Raw genomic sequence first — 20,230 nt, 5'->3', positions numbered from 1 at the left:
ACATGTAATTGCTGAAATCCTCTAGTGAATGTGTCAATCTGTACTAACTAAATAAATTTGTTTATAGACATGTTCTGTATTAGCTTCCACTCTTTCACAGCCCTTTGCCAAACAAAATCCCACTAGAAGTAGGATGTTCACACCCGAGTAGGAGTTTCTTGGATAAATATTTTTACTATATGGAGACCAAAACCACTTCTACAAATTTCAGACTTCGATTGAAATACTATATTTCTTTAGCTTTTTTTCCCTCCCATCTTTTCTCCTGGCAGCTACTCACGCATTAGCTTACCTCCCCTCACCTCCCACGGCTGCAGGGAACAAGAAGAGGCTGGCTGCATGCACAGGGGGCCACTGGACCCTGCGTGTGATAGGACTCACCACTCAGTCGCCGCCACCACCGCATGGACTGGTCAGAGAGGCTCGTGTGCAAAAGAGTGTCCCCTTCCCTCGCCTAAAACCTGGTTGAAATGATTCATTGACTTCATTTTAATGTAAAGGTTGTATATCCTGAGGCTATGCTTTGTAGAACGCCTGCTTACGTTCCATTGGAGTGCTGCGTGAGTAGAATCATAAAGGCCGAATTCATGCAGCCCTTCCTCAAGAAATGCTGGTAAGAGTTCTTGAAATATAACAGCCACATTCTTTTGTAAGGATGTCTCTGATCTCAGCTTAGGCCAACAAGAATCTCAGCTGACTTCTTAATTCCCTAGTTCAGGATTGGTACTGAATTTTTCATAGGCCTTTGGAAGATCTGGGTTTTTTTTTTTTTTTTTAATTTTGTGAATAACAAAACAAAATATTTTTTAAAAAAGAAGGTATTTTTAATATTAATATGAAATTAAGACATTTCTTTTTAACGTACCAAACCTGAACCTTATCACTTTTTCTAAGAGACAACATGACTACTAAACAGTAGAGTCCAACAACAGTGAGTAAATAGAGGGTCATCTGGGAAAATAGAGTATCCTAGTTACTTTGACCCAAATATCACCTTTTAGGGTTAATTAGGATAATGCCCAATAAAATGAGCACTGTCACTGCTCTGCGAATAATATATCTGACTTGGGATGGTTCCATACCTCAGGAGATGTAATCATGTAATATGATAGCTCTGTTCAAATTAATCTTTCGCACTGGAGGACTCACTGTGGTTACCTGTGATACTTGCAGGTGAATTTTCAGAATGTCTAAGGCAGAATGTAAATGTCCATGGCAAATGCCATTAACACAGCTCCATACGGAAGTAGAGGTGTATAATATGTACAAGAAGGTTTATAGAGCCTCAGGGACACTTAATTAGGGAAGGAGACACAAAGGCACAGAGGAAGCCTGCCTGTCACACAGCAGTTCATGTTTTTTGATATTTTTTTATTTTTTTAATTGAAGTATAGTTGATTAATAGTTTTAGTTTCATTGATCTTTTCTGTTATTTTTTGTCTCTTTTATTTATTTCTGCTCTGATCTTTATGATCTCTTTCCTTCCACTCCCTTGGGGTTTTGTTTGTTTTTTCTCTGTTGCTTTAGGTGTAAGATTAGGTTGTTTATTTCGGATTTTTCTTGTTTCCTGAGATAAGGAAACTATATACTTCCCTCTTAGGACAAGAGCAGTTCAACTTTGAAATAAATGCCGGAAGAAAATATTCCAACTTTTAAAAATTATTTATTTTTTAGAATTTTTAGGTTCACAGTAAAAATGAGGAAAAAGTACAACTATTTCCTGTATGCCCCTTTACCCTACCCATGCATAGCCTCCCCAGTTATCCACATCCCCCACCAGAATGGAGTATTTGTTACAATTGTTGAAACTACAGTGACACGTCATTATCACCCAAAGTCCATAGTTTACATTGGGGTTCCCACTTGTTGAACATTCTGTGGGTTTGGATAAGTGTATAGTGACATGTATCCACCACTATAGTATCATAAAAAAAGTCCTCTGTGTGTTGCTTATTCATACCTCCCTCACCCCATCACCTGGCAACCACTGATCTTTTACTATTGCTATAGTTTTGCCTTTTCCAGGATGTCATATACTTGGAATCATTCAGTGTATGCCTTTTCAGATTGCCTTATTTCACTCAATAATATGCATTTAAGTTTCCTTCATGTCCTTTCATAGCTTCTAGCTTCTAACAATTAAGTAGGATGCTAGCTATAGTGTTTTTATAGATATTCCTTATCAAGTTGAGGAAGCTCTCCTCTATTCTTAGTTTGTTGAGAATTTTTATCAACAATAGGGCTTGGGGGAGTTCTTGTCGAGGCTCAGCTGGAATGGATCTAACTAGCATCCATGAGGACACAGGTTTGATCCCTGGCCTCGCTCAGTGGGTTAAGGATCCAGCGTTGCCGTGAACTGTGGTGTAGGTTGCAGACTCGGCTTGGATCCCACGTTTCTGTGGCTGTGGTGTAGGCCAGTGGCTACAGCTCTGATTCACCCCCTAGCCTGAGAACCTCCATATGCCATGGGTGCAGTCCTGGAAAGACATAAAAAAAAAAAAAAAAAATAGGTGTTGGATTTTTGTCAGATGCTTTTCTTACATCTATTTATATGATCATGTAATTTTTTTCTTCTTTAGCCTTTTTGATATGATGAATTACATTAGTTGATTTTCTTTTTTTAATTTTAATGGGAGTTTCCCACTTTATTTTCTATCTATTTATTTATTTTTATTATAACTGATATATTAGTTTATTTTCAAATATTGAACTAGCCTTGCATACTTGGGATAAATCCTACATGGTCATGACGTACAGTTCTTTTTGTGCACTGCTAGATTCAATTAGCTGATATTTTTTTGAGAATTTTTACATCTATGTTCATGGTGGTTTTCTTGTAATGTCTGGACCTCCATTTGCTATTAGAATAATGCTGACTACATATAATGAGTTAAGACATATTCTCCCTGCTTCTGTTTTTTGAAAGAGATTGTAGAGAATTAGTATAATTTCACTCTTAAATGTTTGGTAGAATTAACCAGTGAACCCATCTGGGCCTGGTGCTTTCTGTTTTAGAAGATTATTAATTATTGATTAACTTCTTTAATGCATACAGCTTATTCATATTGTCTACCTCTTCTTGTGTGAGTTTTGGCAGATTGTTTCTCTCAAAGAATTGGCCCATTTCATCTAGGTTATCAAGTTACTGGGCTTAAGTTTTTCATAACATTCCTTTATTATCCTTTTAATGTCCATGGGATCTGTAGTGATGTCTCCTCTTCCATTTCTGATGTTAATAAGTTGAGTCCTCTCTTTTTTTCTTAGCCTCGCTGGAGGCTTATCAATTTTATCGATCATTTCAAAGAACCAGCTTTGGGTTTTGTTGGGTTTTTTTCCCCCCTATTGATTTCCACTCTAATTTTTATTTCCATTCTTCTATTCTGTTCTTAATTTGCTCTTTTTTTCTTGTTTCCTAATGTAGAAGCTTAAATGAATGGCTTTAGGTCTTTCTTATTTTCTAATGTGTGCATTCAGTGCTATAAATTTCCCTCTAAACATTGCTTTTGCTGGGAGTTCTCATCGTGGTGCAGTGGAAACAAATCTGACTAGGAACCATGAGGTTGTGGGTTTGACCCCTGGCCTTGCTCAGTGGTTAAGGATCTGGTATTGCCATGAGCTGTGGTGTAGGTCACAGACGTGGCTCGGATCTGGCATTGCCATGGCTCTGGCATAGGCTGGTAGCAACAGCTCCAATTCGACCCCTAGCCTGGGAACCTCCATATGCCATGGGTGTGACCCTAAAAAAGACAAAAAAATTTAAAAAACACTGCTTTTGCTGCATCCCACAAATTTTTTATATTGTATTTTTACTTTTACTTAGTTCAAAATACTTTTAAATTTTTCTTAAGATTTCTTCTTTGATTCATGTGTTAGAGATATAAATTTTGTAATATATGAAAATCTGTTTAATTTACAAATATTTTGGAGTTTTCCAGCTATCTTTTCATTATTGATTTCTAGTTTAATTCTGTTGTGGTCTGACATTATATGATTTCCATTCTCCTCGATGTGTTAGAGTATGTTTTATGGCCTCAAATGTCTGTTTTGGTGAATGTCCCATGTGAACTCGAGAATAATTTATAATCTATTGTTGTTGAATAAAATAATCCAAAGAGGTCCACTATGTTAGGTTAATTGATATTGTAGAGTTCTGTGCCCTTACTAGTTTTGTGCCTGCTGGATCTGTCTGTTAAAAGGGTATTGAAGTTTACAGCTACAATAGTGGATTCATCTAGTTCTCCTTGAAGTTTTGTCAGGTTTTGCTTCATGTATTTTGATGTTATTAGACATATACCTTTTGAGGATTGTTTATATCTTCTTGAGAAAATGACCCCTTATCATTACGTAATGGCTCTCTTTATCTCTGATAACTTTCTATGTGTGTGTGTATATATATTTAAAGGGAGTTTCTCATGGACAATATAAAGTTGGGTCTTATCTGTTGATCCTCTGATAATCTCTATCTTTTGATTGGCGTGTTAAGACCACTGACATTAAAAGTGACTATAGGTATAGTTGGATTAATATCTACCATATTCATGACTGTTTTCTATGTGTTTCCCTTGTTCTCTGTCTCCATTTGTGTCTTCAACTTTTTTTCTGTCTTTTGTGATAATAACTGAGCATCTTATATGATTCCATCTTCTTTCCTTTCTTAGCATATCAGTTATACTTTTTTTATTTTACCTTTTTGAGTAGTTGCTCTAGTGTTTGCAATAATACACTGACAGCTAATCAGAATCTACTTTCCAATAACACTTTACCATTTCACAGATAGTGTGAGTACCTTATGAGAACAAATTAATACTGATTTCTCCCTCTTGTCTCTTGTTACTACCATTCGTTCTACTTATACATAAATATATAGAAACATGGATATACATTTCATATAATTCAATATATTGTCACTATTTTTTTGAACAAACTGTTATCTATTAAATCAATTAAGAATAAAAGTTTTGGATTTCCCATCATGGCGCAGTGGAAATGAATCCACCTAGGAACCATGAGGTTGTGGGTTTGATCCCTGGCCTCGCTCAGTGGGTTATGGTTCTGGCGTTGCTGTGAGCTGTGGTATAGGTCGCAGATGCGGCTCAGATCTGGCATTGCTGTGGCTCTGGCGTAGGCCGGCGGCAACAGCTCTGATTAGACCCCTAGCCTGGGAACCTCCATATGCCACAGGTACAGCCCTAAAAAGACAAAAGACAAAAAAAAAAAAAGAGTAAAAGTTTTTATTTTACCTTCATTTATTCCTTTCCAATGTTCTTCCTTTCTTTATGTATATCCAAGTTTCTGACCTTTATCTCAAGAACTTCCCTTTACATTTTCCTAAAAGCAGGGCCTCTGGCAAAATAAATCCCTCAATTTATGTTTGTCTGAGAAAATCTGCGTTTCTTCTTTACATTTAAAGGATTATATCATAGAGTACACAATTCTAAGTTGATGGATTTTTTTTTCTCTCAACATTTTAAATATTTCAGTTGACTTTTTTCTTGTTTACATGATTTCTGAGAAGTTAGGTGTGTGTTTCCTATCTTTGCTCCTCTATAGGTAAAGTGTTATTTCCTCTGGTGTCTTTATGTACCATGAACATATCTTACCTGAATTTTGATAAACCCTACCGGTGGCTTAGGTCATTGTCTTGAATTTAATACTTATTGTGATAAGCATAGTCTATAGTCTGGCATTTGGGAATAAGGTAAGTCAAGCTCTCACTCCTCTGACTTGTACCTAGAACACTTTCCTGCCCTGCTGCCCATTCCCCTCTCATGCCCAACTCAGGCCTCCGCTGAGTGTCTATTCCTTCAGGAAGCCTCTTTGGTCACCACCACCCACCTCCACTGCCCTCTAATGTGGTCCCATTATACTCTTTTCTCATTTTATAACTCCCATTACTTTTGTCATTTCTCATTCAATATGTCTCCCTCCCCCATTAGACTGTTCAACAAGAAGGGCAAGAACAACGTCTGTGATCACTGCTATATCCAGTGCACCTTGCAGCTTATATTATTATTAAAGAAATAAATAACAGTAGGTTCATACAGAAATATACCTTCTCAGGTGGCCACCACAGTGATTGATATTACTAACTACTATGCCCTGATTGTTTTGTGCCGTAATTTTATTATTCATGGCCTTTCAAAAATTCTTAAGAACCTTAATTATAATTTATTTACTATTCTAAATTGGTGGCTTGACTATTGGTAAACAGCTGTTGCTATTCGTGTCCTTATTCCTCTTGTGTTTTTTGACATGGCAAAGGCCACTGAGGCAGTTTTTTCTTTTAACTTTTATTGTATCATTGCTGACAACTTTGAAAATAGAAAACGCAATTGAGTAGCATTGCTTAGCCAACCAAGATTGTTAAAAAATTATTTTATACTACTATAAACTTTTCAGTAACAAAGTATTTGAACTTAAAAAAAATTTGAAGTTAAAAATGTTTAGATGCACAGAGTTCCCCTGTGGTGCAGCGAGTTAAGGATATGGTGTTGTCACTGCAGTGGCCTGGGTCAGTGCTGTGGCACGGGTTCAGTCCCTGGCCCAGAAACTTCCACATGCTGTAGGTTCAGCTAAAAAAAAAAAAAAAAAAAAAAAAATAGATACAGCAAACAATTTAACAGTGTTATTTTAGGTGACATGGATTCTCTTTTTCTGGCAACCAAGGCAATTGGCTCCACTGATGCAGAAGTTTTTTTACTCCTGGCAGATAACAGTAATGAGAAGCCCAGAAATGCTCCCAGTGGGAACTGAGACCTAACATCAGAGTAACTGTTTTCTTTGCAGCATTTCTTATGATTGAATTATTAAGGTCACTAATTTATTTTTCTTGACAATTGCTGCCGATGGTTATCTTGTGAAATGATAAGTGTGTGGTCTCAACCTAATTTTAGGAGCTAAGAATATCCCAGCCTCTGTTCTTATGGTGAAGACATTGAGCCTTTTTTATTGTTGTCCAGAGAAAACAAATGCGTTCATTCATTAGATGATTGTTGAGGTACGTATTTAGGTACCATGTATTGGGTTGCACCCTGGCATCCAGAGATAAATACAATAGCAAATCCCCTGCCTTCTGAAGAGCTTTGGGTCAAACAAGAAAAATGAGAATTAACCATTGTTATACCAAACCCCTCCCTCCCCAAATGGAGATTTTCATTACTAACTCCTGCCAGTTTGGCAATGTTTATATGTATACTTATATGTGTTTACAGCTTAGAATAATTTCAGACATCTGTGTTTTGATTGTTTATAATATAGGCAGCTGAAGAAAAGTTTAATATTATTGGCATTAAATTACCATTACCATAGATGTTCTTACGTGCATACAATGTCATGGAAAGAATAGCTATTACATAGAAATGGCTCACTTTTATTTAGTCTCATATAAAACTGATAAATATAAGATTCACAAAATTTTTTCTCTAAAATACAGTGTTGTTTATCTCTGCCACTTAATTATTTTGTTTAATGTCAACAAAGAAATTAGCACATCTTATAATTCAATTGAGATGACTTGGGCAATTAGAAACAGTAGTTTTTAATAATTAAATTTTCCTCTAGAGATATGTATATTCAGAATGCCGGAATAACTTATAGGAAGAATATGACACAGACTTAGGGGAAAACATGCACAAAATGACACGTTCCTCAAGATCTGTAGGCTCCCAGTTACTTGGAATAGAACAGGAGTTAACGCTCTGTCTTTTTTCCCGTTCTGCCAGCCAGAGAAGGCCTCTTATTTACAGGGCAGGGCTCCCTCCACTGTCTTAAATCAAGGCTCTGCTGTCTGACAAACTGCCCTCCATGATTTTCCCAGGATATTTATAACATGGGGAAGTATACAAAAAAGGAAAATATTTAATGAGGAGCTTTGCATGTTACAGTGCTATACATCATATGGTTCAATTTAGATTCTCTGAAATATCAGAGTTAGAATGAAATTATCAAAAGAGGGAAGTCACATGGCATTGGTACAAACAAGATGTGCCTATTTGTATTTATGTTTGCTAATGAAATTCAGCCCCGATCTCCACTTTGATTTTAAGAGTCTTAGACCACCATTCAGTTTTATTCATTATAATTAAATCTCTTGCCCACACGCAGACACAAGGGCAGCAAGAAAAGAGGGCATATTTTATCTTTTAAAAAACTATTAAATAGCTTTGATATGAAGCCCCAGAGCTTCAAAGATTTATAGTATTAAAGCAAAACAATATGTCTCTCAGGGCACGGTCTCCTCCTTCAGCAAATGGAAGAGCTGGGAGAGGGCTTGGATGCTGAGTCCCAGACCCCACAGAGGGCAGGGCTGAATGTGGCCTTATGGGAACGGTGGAGTTTGAGTCAACTTGGTGTCGTCTCCAGTGTTGTTATCAGAAGAGAGGTAGGAAAAGGCCAGATGAAAGCACACCTGAGAGTTCCTGTTGTGGATCAGTGGGTTAAGGACCTGATGTTGTGTTGTCTCTGTGAGGATGCGGGTTCCATCCCTGGCCTCGCTCAGTGGGTTAAGGATCTGGGCATTGCCACAAGCTGCAGCATAGGTCACAAATGTGGCTCGGATCCACTGTGGCTGTGGCTGTGGTGTAGGCCTCAGCTGCAGCTCCAATTCAACCCCTGGCCTGGGAACTTCCATATGTCACAGGTGCTGCCATAAAAAAAAAGAGAGAGAGAGAGAGAAAGCATAACTGGTTTTGAGTATAAAACTTAGGAATGAGGTAGGGCAGAGAGGCAGGCTAATTTAGCTCTCTTTTGAAACAGCATTTATTATACATGAAATTCAGAGGCATATATACCTTCCGAACCCCAACTCCACTGAGTGTTCCAATAAATCTCACCCTTAGGTTAACTTAGTGAGGACTAGAGAAAGCCTCCTGCTTTCGATTTACTCCACTACCTCCCCACTGTTTCCTCCCAGCAAAGCCAAGCCAGTAGCCGTAGAACCTCTGCCCTCTGTGCCCTCTTCATCCCTGTGGAGTGGAAAAGAGCTTTTGGGAAACCACCAAGCCCTTGGTAACCAGGGCGGCTCCTGTGGCCCACAAATCATCCAAAATGCAGAAAGTCTACCCTACACTTAGTTAATTCAGAGTTTACGGTAGTTTGGGAAAGGGTGAATGTATGCTCCAGATCTTTTTATTGTCCTTTTTCTACTGGACTTAACCCAAATTGGCCAACTCCAAACAGATCCAGACAGGCCACATTATTTGTTTGGCCCTAAATCAGACACTGAACACAGCCTTAGTAAGACAGCAGAAAGAATAAACGGCATGTCACCCCCTTGAAGGTCCTAAAGATACGTCCTTTTAACATGTTCTTTCAGCCAGGTTTCTCTTAATTATTTATTACTTATTTTAATTAAAGTACTTATTTTAATTTAATTACTTAATTAAAATAAGTATTACTTATTTTAATACTTCGTCCATTTATCAAAATTATTGTTTCGGCACTCAGGGAAATGAAGTGATTCTCCAAAGGAGAACTTAATCACATAGCAGAAGAGGCAGAAGTAGAACTAAAAGCTTGTAGAACACCTTCCTTGCTCCAACTGCTCAGCTGTTGTTTCAGACGTCATGAAGTCCCTGCCTTCCCCCAGTCTCTTCACTTTTGTGCTGCTCCCAGGGGCTCTTTATCTGGAAAAACAATTTTTTTCCCTACATCTGTTTTCCTCATTAAGGTCAGAAAAGCTGAACACATAGCTTTGGGCAGAATAAGGACCATCCTAAAGAGCCCTAGACTGAGTCCTGAATCCTGGTTTCTCCCCACATGACCGTGGTTGTACCTCTCTCTCTGGGCATTAGTTTTTCGTGTGTTAAGTTAGGAGCTGGGCTAGAGGAGGTCACAAAGATACTTTCCAATTCCGAGATTTTATTGTTCCTTGATTGTAGATGTAGGCAAAAGAGTTTTCATCTTGTTTTAGTAGGCTTAGTCTCCAGATGCTTTGTCATTATGGAATTAAACGTGGCGTGGCAGTCTGAAGGACTCTTCTCTCTAACAGTGGCATCTCAGCATCTGGGAAGAAAACAGCGACGAGTCTACAGGTGGCCCACAAGTAAGAATATGAGAGATAGGGAGTTCCCGTCATGGCTCAGTGGTTAATGAATCCGACTAGGAACCATGAGGTTGGGGGTTTGATCCCTGGCTTTGTTCAGTGGGTTAAGGATCTGGCCTTGCCATGAGCTATGGTGTAGGTCGCAGATGCGGCTCTGGCGTAGGCCGGCAGCTACAGCTCCTACTCGACCCCTAGCCTGAGAACCTCCATATGCCGCGGGAGCAGCCCTAGAAAAGGCAAAAAGGCAAAAAAAAAAAAAAAAAAAATGTGAGAGGTAGAAGTAATCTCTCTGTCTGTGTAAAAGGCATGATCTGAACCCCTGAGATTCTTTTTTTTTTTTTCTGTTCTAAATTAAACACTAATACTAGGATGTCCATTATGAAATATTGTTTGCTGTATAATCATGACAGACTCTAAAAGGGTTCCATTTTTTGACAAAACCATTTGGGGGTCCTCACATACTCTAACACCATTTTCAGCCCTCCCTATGCATCCAGATCACCTGGGCTGCTTTTAAAACATTCCAAACCCTAACTCCACTTAGACCAGTTGACTTTAAAGAAGTGATTGTTATCATTGTTACTTTTCAAGGCTCCACAACTTATTTGGATGCACAGTCCCTTTTTGATCCCTGGCCCAGGAACTTCTAAATGCTGCAAGTACAACCAAATAAATAAATAAAATAAAAGGGAGAATAATAAGACTTTTTTTTAATAGTTGTGGTAAAACTAAATTAGATATGGGCATCAAAGTACTTCATAAACCATAAAAAGTATAGTATTTTTGTCCGTCCCCCCCCCGCTTTAAGAAATATACAAATCTCATGCCCTTTTAAGTATTATTTGAAATTAAATATTGTGATTAAAAGAGCAAAAAATAAATAAATAAATCAGGCTGTCTTGTTTTTTTCTTTCTTTCTCACCCTTGAGAATGACCTCTCAATATGTTTTACTAGTGGTGGTTAAAACATCAACATTAAATTGGAAGCTTTAGTGACTGCAGGGACTGTGTTATTTATCTTTGTGTCCTTTGTACCACCAAGCACATAGTGATTTACACAGAGTTAGAACTCAGTGAAGATTTGCTAGAATCAAATTATGCAAACTTATGGGAATTCATATAATACAACTAAAATCTTCTGTCTTATTAGGCCTTTGAGAAATGAAGTATTTGTAAGTAATCTTGAGACCTGCTATAATGAAATTTTCCCTTTTTTTCCAGCGTTATTAAGGGATAATTGAAATATATAAGGTTAGGCTTATTTAAAATCTTCCTTTTTTCTTAATGTAAGCATTTTTGTCTATAAACTTGCCTCTTAAACTGCTTCTGCAGCAGCCATAAGTTTTTGGTATATTGTAGGGCTCTTTTGTTGTTGTTCATCTCAAGATTTTTTTTTTTAATATCCCTTTTGATTTCTAATTTGACCCATTGATTGTCCAGATGTGTAGGGTTTTTATTTCTACATATTTGTGAATTTTCTAGCTTTCCTCTTATTGCTGATTTCTAGTTTCAGAAATGATACTTGATAAGATTTAAATCCTCTTAAGTTTGTTAATTCTTGCTTTGTGTCCTAACATATGGTCTATATTGGAGACTGTGTCTTAAGGACAATGTATATTCTGCTGCTGTTGGGTGAAATGCTTTCTATATGTCTTTTTGGTCCATCTGGTCTAAAGTGTTGGGAAAATCCATTATTCTCTTATTGATACTCTGTCTGGATGATATATCCATTGTTGAAAGTGGGGTATTGAAGTCCCCATTATTATTTCATTGATGTTTGTTTTTGTCTTTAGATCTATTAATAATTGTTTATTTAGGTGCTATGATGATAGGTACATGTGTATTTACAATTGTGATAGACTCTTGATGAACCCCTTTATCATTATATGAGAACCTTCTTTATCTTCTGTTATAGCTTTTGACCTAAAGTCTATTTTTTATGATATAAATATAGTTAATCCTGTTCTCTTTTGTTTCCCATTTTCAGGGGACTGTTTTTTCCTCCCTTCACTTTTAGCCTATATATCTTTAAAACTTAAGTGAGTCTTTTATAAGCAGCATATAGTTGGTTCTTGGTTTCTTTGTTTATGGTTGGTTGGTTTAATTCATTCAGATACTCTGTGTCTTTTACTTGGAATATTTAAACATTTACATTTAGAGTGATTATTGATAATCTGTAGATTATGTATTGATGCCATTTTGTTAAATATTTTCTGATGGTTTTGTAATTCCTTTCTTCCTTCCTCTCTTGCTGCCTTTATTTGAGAATTATGATTTCTTTGTAGTTGTATGCTTTGATTCTTTTCTATTATAGGTTTTGCTTTGTGGTTACCAGGAGACTTTCGTAAAACATCTTATAACCATCTATTTTAAGCTGATAACACCTTAATTTTAATTGAAGAAAGAAGTTCTACACGTTTACTTTCCCACAAATACTTTGTCAGTGTTACAACTTACAACTTTTTATATCATTTATCTATAACAAAATATTTTTAGCTATAGTTACTCTAACATTTTTGTCTTTTAACCTATATGCCAGAATCCAAAGTCATTTACCTATCATCATTGCAGTATAAAAGTGTTTTGAATTTGTCCATGTATTTGTGTTTATGGGTGAATTTTGTACTTTCATGTTTTCATGTTGCTAATTAGCATCCTTTTGTTTCATCCCGAGGAACTCCCTTTAGCATTTCTTGCAAGATAGGCCTAGCAGTGATAAATTCCCTCAGCATTTGTTTGTCTGGGAAAGTCTTTATCTCTACCCAGGAACTAGATTCCTAGGTAAATATTTCTTTATTGGCAGATTTTTTTCTTTGAACACTTTGTATATATCATCCCATACTCTCCTGGCCTATAGAATTTCTTTTGAGAAACCTGCTGATAACCTTATCTAGGTTCACTTATATTTGAAGACTTTAAAACTTGCTGCTTTTAAAATTCTCTTTGTGGTTTTTAAAGAGTTTGACTATAATATATCTCAGTGAATAGCTCTTCAGGCTGAATCCGTACAGGGATTCTTGAGCTTCCTGTATCTGGATGGTCATCTCTTTACTCACAAACTAGAAGTTTTCAACTATTATTTCCTTAAAAGAATTTTCTTGAAAGTTGTCTTCAGGTTTGCACATTCTTTCTTCTGCTTGTTTAAGTCTGGTTTTGAAGCCCTCTCTCTTGCATTTTTCATTTCATCTGTTGTATCCTTCAGCTCCAAAATTTTTGTTTAATTCTTTTTTTTTTAATGATTTCTGTTGAATTTCTCATTTTGTTTCTGCAGTGTTTTCTTTAGTTCATTGAGTTGTCTATCAGTTCTCCTAAATCTCACTGTGCTTTTTTAAAACAATTATTTTGAATTCTTTTACAGGCTCACAAATATCTGTTTCTTTGGAATTAGTTCCCCAAAGAAAATTATCACATTCCTCTGGTGGTATTATGGCTTTTTGCTTTTTCATGTTTCTAGTAGCATTGCATTGATGTTTGTACATTTGAAGGAGTAGTCACCTCTTCCACCCTTTTTCAGACTGACTCTGAAGGGGAAAGATTTTTATCTGAAGGTGTCTGTTAGGGCTCTGACTGGGTGGGGTTCAGCAGCTCTGATTCTGGGGGGAAGTGCAGTGGCATAGTCTCTGTGCATCCCCATCAGCTGAGGTCAACATTGGCAAAGACTGCAGGAATCTTTAATGGTCCCGGAGGTCCTGCAAGTGGCAGTTTTATCTAGCTCTGTTGGGGTCCTTGATAGCATAGACTACTAGGGTCTTCCTTTGTTGCCTGTGGGAGGAAATTCTAGCCAAAGGGATCTTTTTAGTGCTAGGTTTAGTGCCCTGGCATTCAGAGGGGCAGTGGAGCCTGGGTTCTGGGATGAAGCATGTGTGGAACTACCTGAGTCCTGGGGCACAGGTGCACTTGTGGTGATGGTAGTGCCAGGGTCTGAAGTGCAGGTTTAAAGGAGCCAGGGTTTGAGTCCTTAGGGCTCACGACAGTGATTCAGGCTCCAGGATTGAGAGATAAAGCAGTAGCACAGGTTGTGAGGTGACAGGGCATGCAGCTGGAAGCATGCCCTAGGGATGGTGGGTCAAAATCCTAACTCTGACCCCAGGGGTCAGGCTGTAGAGCAGCAGCAGCTCAGCATCAGGTCAAAACAATGACTTAGGACCCAAGATGTAGGGCACAGAGCTATAGCAGTGTGGCCCAGTGTTGGTAGCAGCAGAGCCCTGGAGGCAGGGCACAGAGAACAGCAGTAGCTTCTCTCCCCTAGACAGTGAGGCTCTATGGCATCCTGATCCCCAGTGGGCACTGCATCAATGGGGAACCTAGGGGCAGGTCTCACCACAGAGACAGCTACATTTCCAAAAAGGAGATACAAGCAGTGGGAACTCCAGGCAGCTCCATTGGCTGATTTCCACATTGGTGAAGACCATGTGGGTCCTTAGTAGCAAAGCTGCAGGTGTCCATGGAATTCCCATTGTGGCTCAGCTGTAATGAACCCAACTAGTATCCATGAGGATGTGGGTTTGATCTCTGACCTCACTCAGTGGGTTAAGGATCCGTTGTTGCCATGAGCTGTGGTGTAGGTCACAGACACGGCTTGGATCCCGCATTATTGTGGTGTAGGCTGGCAGCTGCAGCTTCGATTCAGCCCCTAGCCTGGGAACTTCCGTATACCACCCATGCAGCCCTGAAAAGAAAAAAAATTTTTTTTTTAAATGCTGCAGGTGTCCACAGCAGTGGCAAGGTTTCCAAGTCTCCTGCTCTCCTTTTTCCCAAGGGGTTAAATCCCTCTAAGGGGAGCCCTTTTTGTGCTGAGCTACTCTAGATTGGGGATTGAAGTATTGCAAATAAAATGCTTCCTGTAGTTTTCTATGTGGTCATCCTTACTTTTTTTACATCCGTGGGGTTTCTGCTGCTGCTTTGTTGTAATTCAGAGCTGTTTTCATCTGTTTGTAGTTGTTTATTGTTTTTGTGGGAGAGAATAGCTTTGGGACCTCCTAGCCTGCCGTCTTGCTGATCTCAGTCCCTGCAAACTTCTTGTTTTATTTTACTTAAAGTTTAAGAAAGCAGAAAAGAAACATGAAAATATAGTAGTGAGAATAAAATGTAGGTCTGTATTGAAGGGGATCGTTTTATCTATAATTATAATCTTACTAATGAGACTAATGTCACAAATAACACACATAGTTGTTTTCAGTTTGGGATTGCAGGATATATTTTGTAACGTTTATCTTTTGATTAAGATAAATATTAACCTTTTGCTTTTTAATATTAACTTGTACTTCTTAGAATGTGCACTTTAAGATGAACCATAAAAAAGCAGAAGTATACCAATTTGGGATTGAAACATTTTTTTTCTCCATTATCCATACAGAGACTTTTTAGTCATATTTTTAAAGTACACACCTAAGAGTTAATTCCTTCAACCAGGCAGTAGGTAGAATCTGTGTCTGCTTATCTAGGTTGATTGAGATTCTAGTAGTGGGTCATAATTTGGGCTGAATGAATAAAAGAATGTTAAAATGAGGAGCTAGCTTATTACTCAAATTGTTTTTAAAAGAACTACAGTTGGTCCTTTAAAAAACCAAATATCATCTTTGCTGTAACTTTGAAATGCTAAAATATCTGAGCTTTTCAATACGTTCACATAGGAGCAAACAGTAGTTGAGAACAGAGCTTTATTAAATCAGAAGTAAGATTTAAGTGGTACATAGTAGGTAAGAGCTGGTTTCTGGGGAGTCTCTGTTACTGATTAATTTATACTTTTCAGTAGCTGAGATCCTGGCTTTTTCTGATCAAGATCTGGGTTTTACTAAGAGTGTCTGTGAAGATACTGAACTAGGAATTGTTCACGGGATCTGACAGTTGAGAGGGCGTGGGGTACAGTGTTTCATGAGAACATGGCCTCTGCAAGGCCCTCACACCAAGCAATGTTTAAATTTAGTTTCCGCATTCGTAACACAAATAGAGTGAAATTCGCAGTTGACACAAAAATGAGTTGTCTTCATCCATCTTCCTTTCAAGTTGCTTACTTTGCAAAGAATGCCAAATTTGGGACATTCCCATAATTGCCCTACACAGACAGACAACATACATCCTTTATACATCAAAAGGAAAAAGCAGTGACTCAGGATGGAAGACCCTAGGGGATTGGTTTGCTGAAATTGCTCTTCACTAATTATACATGCTTGTTTGTTCTTTCTTTATTTTAGAATTAGAATAGGAAGAACTTATTCCAGAAATCTGGGTGAACTCTAAACTTTGTTTTTCTCATTAGACTTGGCTGCTTGAGGGTCTCTGTTGTTAAGTAAGCCTGTAATCTTCTAGTCTTTGCAAACAATAGCAATAAATTATCTGTGAAGGTGACTTACACTTTGAAAAGCAACCTTTCCAACATTGGAGCGAACCATTTTCTATTGCCCACCCTGGCAAGATTTAACTTGGTAGTTTCTCAGTTGGGTCCAGCCAAGTCTCAGTCTTCTCCTGAGCCAAGACGACTGTTTCAAGCAAAGCTCACCTCAACTATTTACCTTTAAGAAGAATCCAGCTTTCCTCCCAGGTCCATTTATCTCCATGTAAACCCATCCCTGTGCTTTAAATATTATGTTATGTTCAAGGTTGTCACTGTGGTTGTAAAATGTAAAATACCAAGGTTAAGAAGCTGAAAGTATTCCTTTGGCACGAGCCTCTCTCAGGCAGTGGTGGTGGAAGGGGCTGTTTCAGGGCCTGAGGCTCTCCTGCCTGTGGTTGTGGGAAGACACGCTATCCGTTCCTGGAGTTATTTGTGGCTCCAAGGAGCTCCTGTCCCACTCTTCTCCAGTGCACAATCGTAGGAGGTAAAGGTGGAATTTTCTAGCCTTCGTTAGAATGTTCGCTCCAACCCAAAAGTGTCCTAGGGCACCAAGAAGTCCCGTGGTAGGATCAAGCTCCCAGAGCCCTGGGGAGGGGAACTTGGGCTCTGCCTCTGTTTTCTCATCCTTGATACGTTGATCCGGAGTGAACTGCATGACAGCCTAACCAGCCGATGAAATTTCAGCCAGGGCTCCAAGGCCTGACAACCATAGTAAATCCTGTGCAAGCAGGAGATTTGGAGGGAAGGTTTTGAAGTTTAATTGAATTTTATGATTAACAGAAAGTTATCCAGAAAACCACTTTTGTTTCACCCCATGTTGGTAGAAGTGTTTCTAAAAAGCTTGGGTCCACTTTCCTTTTTTTGTTTGTTTTTTGTATAATTAAAATAATCATGTTCTTAAACTCTTCAGTACCTTCATAACATTATCTCAATCATAAAAGTGTATTCTACATTTCCTATAACATGGCTAGTGAAGGTAAATTTATTGGACCAAAAGTTTGTAGACTCCCTACAGTCCCAGAGTTATTAACTTAAAGGAAAAAAAAAAAAGTCTCTGATATGAGATGTTGTCATTTCCTTTCTGTTTTTCCGAAAACAGATTGTAGAAAAATTCCATCTAATTGAGGGTCATGAATGCTCTGAATGTGACTGTTCCTAGTTTAAATAATGAAAACTATGGTGGTGAAAAAAAAAGAGAGAGAATTTTATTCCTAAGCCCTGTATTTTAATTCTGCTTCACTCTGGGTCTCACCGTGAGAATCCGAACAAGTCTCAGAGGCCAGGATCCAACTCTTCCAACTCAGAAATGATGAATGTATTTCTTGGGATTAAAAAAAAAAAAAAAAAACAGAACATGCCATTTTACTTTCTTTGCTGAAATATAATATATTACTGCAAATAGTACCCATTGTCTTTATGGGAGTGTTTTTAACCCATCATGACTATCCACATACACATCTGTATGTCCATGAACGTATATTAAATGACGTAAGATTCAAGTTTCCTGTAACGTACAGAACTCCTGAGACATCCCCATATTTGGGGCGGGGTCGGGGGGAGTCTCTGTCGGTATCTGTTCCCACAGCTTTTTTGCTGGGACTCTAAATTAGGCCTGGGAAGGATATAATGAGTCAGTAATTTATAGACTATTAAGATACTTAGTTAGGAGTGATTCTTGGGCATGTCCAATCGAGAACACATGTTTATAAAGGACAAACAGATTCAGCACAATATGTCTTTGGCCTAACTCAGCCCAATCCATTAACAAAATGGGATGTCTTATTTTACATATCTCCCACTCCCCCAAAATAGAATCGCTAACCACTTGTTAACCACACTGCCTTTTTTAACAGAGTGGTTGCGAGAGCCGTGCCACCAGAAATGTTCCGACTAAGCAGCCTATTAGATGGTAGCCAGCAGAGTCTACAAAACAGGAAGAAAGCCCTGCTTACTTTTTTGCCTCCTTTCCTGGTTTGACTTGATGTGATAATTCACTGCAGATTTCTTTTCCTTTGACAGAGTGCCTACCGCAGGAACGGGATGACTTTTCTGGCCTGCTGATGTGACTATGGCTGCAACAACAGGAAAGACCGTGTTATATTAAGGTGATTTCTGTTCCATGCCTTGGACAAAATAAAATACAAGTTTACCTTCTCCGCATCCTTGGGAGTGGGTTGGTTTGTTGTGACTATCAACTGGCTGACTCCAGTCCTTTTCCAGCCCCCCTCAACGCTGAGTCTTGTTTACTAGATGGGCCACTTAGCTAATTAATGGCAGGATGTTTGAGATGGTGTAGGTGGACAAGAATGCACATCACACGATTTTGAAATTTTAATTTGGAATAGATTTACTGCCCTCAGCTCACATAGCTTAAAAGCAGTGTCTTTTTTTTTTTTTTTCCCTTTTTCTTCCTCAGTGTTTAGTCTATGTTTTACTTGATGCATTTTATAATCCAGGCTTGGGACAAAGGAAACAAAACGAAAAGGACAGTCAGTGCTCCCCATGCACTGTCCCACCAACTCTGCTTCCTGACGTTTGTTGACTAGACCTGCGTGTATGTTAGAGACAAGGGCGCATTTTATAAACGCCCTAATCAGAGATGTAATTGGCCTGATGGACCATAGAGCATGCGTGTCATTTTCGTGGCTTCTTCCCAACTTCGTGGCTTCTTGTTTTCTCTCACCTAGAAAACCGGTCTTCATTTCTCTCCTCTTCCTGCCCCTCCCGTCCCTGGGCCCACCCCTCACACACGCACCGTCCCCATTTAGAAGCAGAGCATAGAATTGATGCGAGGGGTGCCTGGTGATCACTAGGGCACCTAGACCAAAATGCCCTAGGCCGGGCATTTCCTTGCTGGTGGCAGCTGAGTTACCACTCTAGCATCTGTCTACTTTCTCCAGTAAATGAGGAACTGTAACTCTTGGAAATGAACCAAAATAGAGCAGTTATGTACAGTTCCTGAATCAACCTGGATTGCAAAAAAAAAAAAAAGGGGGAAGTTAGTTCTTTAATTCTTTAGAAGTTTTGTGTAGTTTTACTTTTACCACTGTTTCTGCGTACACTGAAACAGCGTTTGTAAAGAATTAATAAAAACAGAAATAAGGAGTTCCTGTCGTGGCCGAGCGGAAATGAATCTGACTAGTATCCATAAGGATGCAGGTTCGACCCCTGGCCTTGCTCAGTGGGTTAAGGATCAGGCATTGCCTTGAGCTGTGGTGTGGGTCACAGACGCCGCTCGGGTCCGGCGTTGTGGCTGTGGCATAGGCCGGCAGCTAGAGCTCTGATTCAACCCCTAGCCTGGGAACCTCCATATGCTGTGGGTACCACCCTAAAAAGACCAAAAAATAAATAAATAAATAAACAAATAATTTTTAAAAATAAAATGAAACAGCAATGAGAAGCGTGAAAGATTTCCCTGCTTCCACCAAATCATTGTGAGGCTCAGTTAATGGGATTGTGCTGTATTATTCACATTTGTCAGCTATCATTTACCTGTTCTGTGTTAGTCCTTCTGGAAAAAATCTTCATGTCAAGAACAAAAAAACGCAGATATATAATATCAAAAAATTGCCAAAGGGTTTTGATGTTCCATCTGTGCTTGGTGAAATGTATGATTAAACTTTTCTTTTTATCATCATTCTTATTTTTCTTGGCGTCCCTAATCATGGAAAATTATAAGCTTGCAGTAAACATCCTAACTTTCAAAACGACAGCCTTTATTGTATTTGGTTTCGATGCCAGGCTTATAGATGTATAAAATTTTCAGGAGCTAATTTTTCACATCAAAATTCCTCCTCTCCCACATTATACATTTTAAAGTATGCACAAGGCAGAAAGTACAGGGTTTACGTTTT

At 38.5% G+C, this 20,230-nt stretch overlaps 1 protein-coding gene across 3 annotated transcripts in view; it reads left to right on the top strand.

Annotated features, from left to right (window-relative positions):
* Positions 1 to 20,013, top strand: part of SUPT3H (SPT3 homolog, SAGA and STAGA complex component) — a 397,821-nt gene extending 377,808 nt beyond the window's left edge. For 2 of the 3 annotated variants that reach the window (XM_021099856.1, XM_021099859.1), the window contains exon 12: positions 18,377 to 18,569. In XM_021099856.1, the coding sequence (XP_020955515.1) occupies positions 18,377 to 18,442 (66 nt within the window). In that variant the 3' untranslated portion in view covers positions 18,443 to 18,569. Of the gene's footprint in view, positions 1 to 18,376 lie in introns of all 3 variants that reach the window. The other variant, XM_021099857.1, reaches the window with a different exon arrangement.

This window comes from Sus scrofa, chromosome 7, assembly GCF_000003025.6.
Source record: "Sus scrofa isolate TJ Tabasco breed Duroc chromosome 7, Sscrofa11.1, whole genome shotgun sequence".
Taxonomy (NCBI): Eukaryota; Metazoa; Chordata; class Mammalia; order Artiodactyla; family Suidae; genus Sus; species Sus scrofa.
Note: the sequence above shows the minus strand (reverse complement) of the source record. Positions and strands in the feature narration are given on the sequence as shown.